The sequence below is a fragment of the Amphiura filiformis genome, chromosome 19 (assembly GCF_039555335.1).
Source record: "Amphiura filiformis chromosome 19, Afil_fr2py, whole genome shotgun sequence".
Classification (NCBI taxonomy): Eukaryota; Metazoa; Echinodermata; class Ophiuroidea; order Amphilepidida; family Amphiuridae; genus Amphiura; species Amphiura filiformis.
The window spans coordinates 44135822-44145952 of record NC_092646.1 but is presented as its reverse complement, the minus strand read 5'-3'; the positions used below and the strand labels follow the sequence as shown (position 1 = coordinate 44145952).

The following is a 10131-nucleotide window of genomic DNA, read 5'->3' as shown; positions in this document are numbered from 1 at the left end:
AAATTATTGATAAGCTTAGCTTTTTGTACGTGGACGGGGTAAGTGAATGCGTGACGTCATTGGTATTTGTGTAAGTACACCAACCTCAGTCTTAAAGCCATAATGTACGATTTCTTTCAAATTGTATGTTTGTTATTCTTTACCAAAATGCTGAAATAATAACGGCCGGGAAGGGTTTCTGCCCAAAACCCACTGGTTATTTTGGCCTTTTAACATGCAGTTCTGTCGGGGGGACTTTATAAAGTCATAATAATATGACATTATTAACCAATTTCATATTATAAGATCGTACGTTATGGCTTTACGAGGGGGTATCAAAAAGTTTTAGAAATCGCCCAGAAGTGAAAGAGCTATATCAATGAAATTTTGTCAGTGCAATCACTGGTCCTTATGTACACTATGATGCAAAAGTGGTCTCATAAGAATGTTTACTTTTTTTACAGGCGCTAGATGTCAGTACCTGCCTATATAACCGCATAACCAGCAAAATGGAGAAAATTGAGGCATGTAGCATGATTAAGTTCCATTTTAAGGGTTACAGTGCCCAAAAAATTTGTGATGAAATAAAAATTCATTTTTCAAAAAGCAACAGTGACAATATCACAATCACCACCGAAGATAACTTTCATTTCATCATCGATTTTCTAGGCACTGCAACCCTTCAAATGCAGGATCTTAATAACGCTGCTTGCCTCAATTTTCTCAATCTTGCAGTTTATGCGCAGTAACTGGGGCAGCAGGTTATTAGCATCTAGCGTCGCCTGTAAAAAAAGTAAACATTCTTATGAGACCATATTTTTTGCACCATAGTGTACATAAGGACCAGTGATTGCACTGACAAAATTTCATTGATATCGCTCTTTCACTTCTGGGCGATTTCTAAAACTTTTTGATACCCCCTCGTAAAAGGGTTTTACAGTCATTTTGTCAAAATATGTTGACATCCTTAACACGAGTGGGATGGCAGTATAGCGCTATTTTCCCGTTTTAGTGATTTAACTAGAAAAAACGGCAGTGCAGCCTACTTCTTATTCCAGGGGTTCTCAATAGGCGGCCCGCGGGCCAGATCTGGAAGCAAACAAGCTGTATTTGGCCCTCAAGGCCTCAAAAACAAATATTTGCAATGATTTTGGCCCTCCGTGGGCCGTGAGTTAATATAATGAGAACCCCTGTTAGAGTCGAATAAACTCAACCGGAACGGTATAACAATTATTGAAATGCCAGACATGTTGGTTGTGACAGAGGGACAGGTCTCTAGTTCGATTCCACAAACATTAATACATATCACATTGCCCAGTGGTAGGCCTACCTTACAGACGGCAGAATTTTAGTATTCGATAGGGTCTATAGAAAATGCGTCAAGGAAGCCAATAAAGGCATTTGAAGACCTGAGCGCAAGAAGACCGTAAGTCCACTTGGCCCCTCAACATGTATACACTAAAGTTGCGTATAGTTTCGTATAGTTTGGTAATGTCGTATACATGTTCAGGGGCCAAAACAAATCTTTCGCAAACTTTCATGATGTTTTCACCCTGGAACATGTATAAAACATTATATAACCCTAAGAAACTATACGTAACTTTATAGTGTATACATATTCAGGGGCCAAGTGGACTTACAGTCTTTTTGCGCTCAGGTCTTCATTTACATTTCCACAGGTCTTGCAGTTCTTGAGTTAAGGCTAACAATATATCATGGCGTTTCCCCCCTCACGAGAAAAATCATGCATGTGAGGCGCAAATGACACCCACTTATACCAGTATATCAAGCCTTAGGATCTCCTTAATAGAACCCATACCATTCCTCGTGTGTGTCAGATTTATTTGTCTCAATATTTGGTTATTCCGAAATTAGGGTTAGAGTTAGTTTAGGGTTAGGATTAGGGTTAGGATTAGGGCTAGGATTAGGATTAGGGTTATGATTATGATTAGGTTAGGATTAGCGTACACGAAATAATTACATGAAGGATCGACCCAATATTTGAGAGCTAACACCGCTAGGTCATGCTCCCCGGCCCCTCCGATCCACCTTAAACGAAAACCAAGCTTTTTCCACACCAGAAGCCTCGCAAGTTCATTTCAAGGAGAAATGATCAATATCACCCCCCCCCCTAAAAAAAAGCCAACCATGCATTAGCCTTTTCGAGATGTGGCGTACACAATATAGGAGGGCAAATTCAAAAGACTTTACCCATTCCGTGCAGCGCCATCCTATGGTGTCCGCCATATCTCGAAAAGGCTAATGGGGACAGTCTCGTTCAAGGAGTTAAATGATTGAAGGACAACATCTTTTTAGAGTTGTCCTTCATTTAACTCATTGAAAGAGTTAAAATTCACTCTTTTAGAATGGTTTTCATTCTTTTTTGAGTGGTTTTAATGTTTAAAAAAACCAACACATTTCACTCTTTTTTGAGTGAGTTTTTCACTCTTTACATTTGGCCAAGTGGTTAAGGTGTTTTCTCTTCAATCATTTTGTTGAAAGTAATTTTATGAATCAAATAAAAAAGATAGAAAGTGGATTCACTTTAGTTATGTGTCATTTTATTTATAAATAATAAATAAGGGATTAAATTAATAAATTAAAGAAAATGATTTATTTATGATCTGGTTGAACTTTGGTAGGAAACAGGCCTGTCCCTTTTCTTTTCCTTTGTCTTCCGGTTTTTCTCTTTCATTTGTCGTCAGACGGCACTTTTCTCTTTCATTTTTTGTCAGGAGGGCACTCTGTCAGGAGGGCACTCTGCCCAAAACTGCTGCCGAACGTCCATGTAAACTAATCTGTCAATTAATACGAAATTCTTTAGGCCCTATATAACACGATCGTCAATGATACCAGTGAATCCCAGAATTCCGTACTGGAAGTGCCAGCGTGTAATTGGCAACGCTAACACTTATACCACGTCTTAATGAGTCATTTTCTGTCGTTTCGTTAATATCTGCTTTATTAAAGAAAGTGATACTCCAATGCCGCGCTTTTTGTGTGATTTTGGTGGTTATTTATGGGGTCGTGTGGTGGGGATGTTAGAGTCTCGGAGTGGCGGGCGGGGATATGTGCCAGTGGCGTGCGCAGCACATTGAAAGTGGGGGGGGCAGCTTGTTCAGTTCCCCGAATGGAGCCTGATTAGGAACAAATTTTGACTTTTTAACGTTTTCCCGCCCCCCGAATCCCCGAATGACCAAAAGTGGGGGCATGTTCTGCCCCCCCATTTGCGCACGCCACTGATATGTGCACTATATAGTCATATGAAATCGTACCCTAAAATGTTTGTAGGGGGCTTAGCGGAGGATGGAGCTGTATAGAGTTTCATCAAAACATTCGTGGTTCGTCGGATCGGAGCTTTATGTACATAATGATTTAATTGGTATCAAACTAATATTGCCAATATTATCAGTTACAGTTATCATGCTTATCTTTTTATCGGATGATTGCACATCATTTTTAGCTTACTTCAACCGACTCTGCTATACAAACTTTGAATTTAGACTTATGCCCGCTGCCTCGCTCTACCTTGACGTCATCGCTCTATATGGCAACACCTACGTGGCATTGACCAATCAAAATGAATCATAATGGAGCTGATATTTTTGCTTTGCATTAAATTTCATTCTATATGCCTACTCTAAATCAACACCACAATAAAAACACACGAACAAAATGTTTTAGTGCGTATTAAATCTGTATAAAAACCCCTAAAAATTAGCGAATTTAAACAAACAGATATGTTTGATTGTATTAACTTTAAAATTTTAACCACGCAAAAATATCTTCTTTCGAAGGAGTAGGGCCCTATATAAATGAATAGCGAGTACGTGACTGCATCAGATAATTCTTTCCGACGTCGCACGTTGCACCGACGAGGGAGGAATCCAAAGTATCTTGGCGGTTAAAACTCGTTTGCTGACGGCTACAGACTTATCATAGTGAGATTTGAACGAGTTCAACGACAATCATAAACATGGTATGTATAGTGATGATTGCTTTGTAAATTATCGTTAGTCTCATTACATACAATTATTATGACTGTCTCATAAAATATAATGACGGCATAATTGTAGATGCTGATGGATCGGACACTCGGCACTACCAGTGGCCTACCATACCATTACTAGTATCTAAAATTTGAGTTAAATAAAACTAAAAATATAAACATGATGAATAAAAAAAATTAAATAAAAGAATATTGCAAACAGATAAATCTAAATATATTTCTATGCTCTGTAATGGCTATTCTAAATGGGAGATAGCATATTTTTGAAAACTCGTGATCAGCTGACGGTGACCTTATTTGAGTTTATACCATTCAAAAATAATTTGCTGCTCAGTTTTAATTATACCATAATTACATGTACTTAAGAAAGAAATCGATGATAAATTATGTATTCGGTGTCTGATGTGCAAAGTATGTAGTGCTATATGGAGTTTAGAAGTCTGATATAGCATGTTTTATTTTATATGTTCATTAAATTCGCCTCCTCCTACCTCATTAATTTGACAAGCAACTTAAACAAAATCAAAATGAAAACTCCTTTTAGTCTAAGTAGTCAGGCCTACTTAAAAATGCAACTATGTCTTAAATTAAAAAGAATTCGTACTGAACATGCTGAACATACAGTATTTGAACTTGACAATGCTTAAGGCTACTGTAAGCGGACCCGTGCGATATAATTAGATTTTTAGCAGTGTTGAACCTTGTACCTGAATCGACCCATGGTACTTTGGTATTTCAAAAGTCAGGTATAGCGTAGTGACTCCCACCACGTGGATTTGGAGCTGTTTGGTTCTTGATACAAATTAGAAGTTAATTCGAACATATATGTACATGATAAAAAAAAAAAAACCCAACAAAATAAAAATTTAATTCATTTTGGCATGTTTTAGATATTGCCACTTGCCAAAACTAAAAGCATGTCTGCAACTGAGACGCATATAACTAAAATCGTCTCAGGTCTGCAATCTGCATACCCAGCAAACACGAAAATATTTTTGATACGTTATATTCGGGCATGAATACATTTTTAAAACGTTTTATATGAAAAAACAAAACAAAACAAAACAAAACAAAACAAAAAAACACCAAAAAACAAACAAACAAAAAAAAACCCCAAAAAACACTAGAACAACATTTCAAAATTTTTGGCAAAATGTTATTGTAATTGTATTGGCAAACATGTTTGTCAACATTTACAAAACATCATGTTAGAATGTTTTGAACATGTTGAATGCAAGTTGTTACGAGCCGCAATGACTCAAGGCTAAAATCACCTTTTACCCAAATTCACTCCAATGCATATAACATTAACAGCATTAATACACCGTTTGATTAAGTTAACATAATCTAAGTCTTTAATTGAAAGTAAAATATGTTTGATATGTGACAATAAATGCACATACAATATAATCAAATAAAATCACTCTTTTAACTAATTACTACTTTAATAGCCGACAGTCTTCTTCTCGGTGATCATAGAGTTCAATTGCAATTCTGGACGGCTGATATATATCCTTATGTCCTACGAAAATCATTGTTCAGCGAAGTCCGCTGTACACTTGCATTTATAATCCTTTGCATATAAAATCCTCGCACAGAAATGGTGCTGCTTTCTCCAAATTCTTAATTCCTTGCACTGATGACGATCTCCAAAAATGATGCTTCTTTCACCAATCACTCTCTTTTTCCAAGAAACAGGCTTCTCTCTGCACTGCTTCACTTTATTGACAGATGTGTTGTTTTATAAACCAGAACCAGACTTCAGCAAGTCTCTCAAAATCAAAATCTTCTTCGTTGCTGTATAAAATAGCACATTATTGGCTATGTAAACTGGTTCAAATGTACCTCTTTTTGAAGCACAACGACGACCAACACACACATATAGAGGGTCTACAATCTCTCTTCATATTCTGCAAAAAACAACCTAATTTGCTTTCACCTTTTACACACAGAATCTATTAATAGACCATTCTGTCACATTCACTTCCTGGGGAATTCCCAAAATGATGTCATATTCACTTTACAATCTTGGGGATTTCCCCAATTGTGCGACATACACAGAGGAGTATATTATACTCCTCTGTGGCGACATAATGAACATTCCTATGATTTTCCAAGATTATTAATAACTCTGATTGAGTTTGTTTACTGTAACCAAAGGGACCCCCAAAACAGGTCATGGTCAAAACCAGGTCAAACAGGTCAAAAACACACAAACTCTTGTTTTTCCCCTTGCTATTATTTCTCATGACATAGCTTTAAGTTGTAAACAAATATAAATAATCAAATTAAATTACTCAGGGCACATCACAAAGTTCAACAATGTTTTGAATGTCATATTAAAACAGTTTAGAGCCTTTATATAACAAGATATTTAAAAGAAAATTCTGTAAACATATTTCTTGTTACTGTGCTTAAAGTAACAACGGCCAGGTTATTTTACAATAACCCAGGTTATTTTTGATCGCTATTTTTTAGGTAACTGTAATAACACATAAGATAAATATAAATAAAATATCAGATAAAGAAGTAATTAATTATCATTTAATATTTTTTCCGATAATTGTCTCTGCAGCGCGAGTGTATTTCTATCCACGTGGGCCAAGCCGGTGTTCAAATTGGCAATGCATGCTGGGAGCTGTACTGTTTGGAGCATGGTATCCAGCCTGATGGTCAGATGCCTAGTGATAAGACCATTGGAGGAGGTGATGATTCCTTCAATACTTTCTTCAGTGAGACTGGAGCTGGCAAGCACGTCCCTCGTGCCGTCTTTGTAGATTTGGAACCTACAGTGATTGGTGAGTGATTACCTCTTCAGTTTTAGTATGATAAGGGTTAATATTTGAACTTGGAACCAAGCGATTGGTCAGTTGTAAGTTAAATGAACTCTTTCAATGGTCAATATTTCCGCTTTCAAACTGTCATCTGTACTGACTGGCAAGGCGCTGGCCCAAAAATATTATGTCTGCATGATAATATCATTAGTGAAACAGAATTTAATGTGTTATACATGTACCTTAGTGGTTATGAAACAAAGATATTCCCCCTACTGGAACAAGCTATGAGGTTAATTGACCCCATAGGCGTAGATCCCGGGGGGATGGGGGGATTTATCCCCCCCCAATATTTTACCAGGGGGATGCTCCATACAATCATCCCCCCAATGTTGACGGCTGAATATGGGTTTCTGATCAAATTAACCTCATATTTGCCCATTTTAGCCCCAAAAGTGCAAATTTTCGCGCGCTTCGCGAGCATTTATTCCGCTTTTGCACCATATTTCATCAGTTTAGCTTCAAAATAGCAAACTTTTTCGCGCGCTTCGCGCGCATTTGCACCAGTCGCCAAAAAGTACTGCATTCATTATATTTCCAACAATTTTCCAATCCCATCCCCCCCCCAATGTTAAAAAGAAATCTACACCACTGATTGACCCTCATAACAATTATGTCTTTAATGATAATTTCAGATGAGGTCCGTACCGGAACCTACCGTCAACTCTTCCACCCTGAGCAGCTGATTACCGGCAAAGAAGATGCCGCCAACAATTATGCACGTGGTCACTACACAGTCGGCAAAGAACTCATCGATATCGTGTTAGACAGAATCAGAAAACTGGTAAGCAGTGAAATACAGATACTTGCGATAAACATCACATCGTGGTATGATTTCTACTGAGCCATAATGTGATCAAAGTCATGTTAATTTAAACATTTTTTGAAAAACAATGCTTACATATACAGGGTTTACAATATTTTTTAATGTGCTTGTAAGTAAAATTACATAGCAAACAAGATACCTGTTTTTTAAAGATTCAGTTTACAGTTACCATAGGGTATTAAATAAAAGGCACTAAATTTAATGCCCACGTGACCCATGGGCGCCGCCATACCAAGACCACCAAGTGATCAGTAGATGTGCTACAATGCTAAGAGATATGAATTTTTCAGACAAATACCATCAAAATTGCTGAAAATTTAATAGGCAAAATAATTATACATGGGGGATTCTGTTTTTTAGTATGTTTTCAAGAACTAAATTTTGAAAGTTTTGATCGACAGAAAAAAAGTTATAGACGGAAACTCTTACAATAATACTACAAAGTTGCAAAAAAATGACAAATTTGCTAGAAAATTTGGACATGCATCCCGCGGTTCCAATTGAAAGACCACCCGCTGTGCCAAAGGTCACTTTTCCAGACATCCTGTCTAGACGCTGTAATGTCAGCGCCCATCTGGTCACGTGGGCATTAAATTAAGTGCCTTTATTTAAATGCCCTAAGACGACTGGTTTAGCACAAGGTGTTTGGTTTTAAAGTTCCGTCTCGGCATAATTCTGGCTTACCCGGCCTGCGCACTCTGTGTGTTAGATTATAGTTTAGGTCAGGTTTAGGGTTTGAGTTGCAGCATATACGAGTCTATCACCTATCCAGCATTTAAGAATGCCGGTCCCATTTATACACCAGGGTGGAGAGGAGTAATCGAAATAAAGTGCCTTATTCAAGGGCACAACACGATGGTGTCGCCGGGCTCGAACCCGCAACCTGGCGATTATAAGTTGGAGCAAGTTCCGCTCGGCCACGTGCTCCTTATCTTCATTTTATTCTTATGTAATCATGTGTTTAATGATCTTAAATGTCTTCTTTGACAGGCTGATCAATGCACCGGTCTACAGGGTTTTCTCATTTTCCACAGCTTTGGTGGCGGCACCGGGTCTGGCTTCACATCCCTTCTCATGGAACGTCTATCGGTTGATTACGGCAAAAAATCTAAGCTTGAGTTTGCAGTCTACCCAGCTCCTCAGCTTTCTTCTGCTGTTGTTGAGCCATACAACTCTATCTTAACCACTCATACCACCCTGGAGCACTCTGACTGTGCCTTTATGGTCGACAACGAAGCAATTTACGATATCTGCCGTCGCAACTTAGACATTGAGAGACCGACATTCACTAACTTGAACAGATTGATGGCGCAAATTGTATCATCGATCACGGCATCTCTCCGCTTCGACGGTGCCCTGAATGTCGATCTCACAGAGTTCCAGACCAACCTTGTACCATATCCACGTATTCATTTCCCATTGGCTACTTATGCCCCTGTCATATCAGCAGAGAAAGCCTACCATGAGCAACTCTCTGTTGCTGAAATCACTACTGCGTGTTTTGAGCCAGCCAACCAGATGGTCAAGTGTGATCCTCGTCACGGCAAGTACATGGCCTGTTGTCTGCTCTACCGTGGTGACGTTGTCCCAAAGGACGTCAACGGTGCCATTGCAACCATCAAGACGAAGCGTACCATTCAGTTCGTCGACTGGTGTCCAACTGGCTTCAAAGTAGGCATCAACTACCAACCACCAACTGTTGTACCTGGTGGTGATCTGGCTAAGGTCCAGCGTGCTGTCTGCATGTTGAGCAACACCACTGCTATCGCTGAAGCCTGGGCTCGTCTGGATCACAAGTTTGATCTGATGTACGCCAAGCGTGCCTTTGTTCACTGGTATGTCGGTGAGGGTATGGAAGAAGGTGAGTTCTCTGAAGCACGTGAAGATCTAGCGGCTTTGGAGAAGGATTACGAGGAAGTTGGACTTGATTCAGTCGATGCAGAAGAAGAAGAGGCCGATGAGTATTAAGAAGTATAACCTTGATTAAGGAACAAATCATACCTCCTTCGAAATAACTTTCTAGTGTTATTTTGTTTATGCCCTAAGAAATGTTCGAACTACTGAACAAAGAAGATTAATGATACATTCTGACATTGGATTACGGGTATGTTAGAGGAATAACAAAAATTAAAGTACATATAAAACATGAGCTACTGTATCAACGGATTTTGTGTGCTATAGTTGAAGCCCCACTTGGCCAGTTCGCCACAGAAGAACTGACTTACATCTGTTTATTTGATGACAGACATAACAGAATTTACATAGATAAATTTTAACCTTGACTAATTCCCTAAGGAATTTGAACCAAAAGTGGGGCTTCCACTTTAACACCATAATGCATTTTTCTTCAACTTTACCGCCGAAACTTCGAATGAAATCTTGTGAAAAGTACAACATTCTCACGATCAGTACTAAACTATTTCAATTGCATATTATAAGCCCATCAAACGAATAGGTCCTGATATAAGGTTAACTCAAGCAAT

General features: G+C 38.5%; 1 protein-coding gene across 1 annotated transcript; it reads left to right on the top strand.

The window, feature by feature from the left end:
- Nucleotides 1-3805: 3805 nt before the first annotated feature.
- On the top strand, nucleotides 3806-10131 carry LOC140141349 (tubulin alpha-1 chain-like). The gene is made up of 4 exons (XM_072163184.1): nucleotides 3806-3958; nucleotides 6564-6786; nucleotides 7458-7606; nucleotides 8639-10131. The coding sequence occupies exons 1-4, from the start codon at nucleotides 3956-3958 to the stop codon at nucleotides 9614-9616; spliced, it is 1353 nt and encodes a 450-aa protein (XP_072019285.1). The 5' UTR covers nucleotides 3806-3955; the 3' UTR covers nucleotides 9617-10131.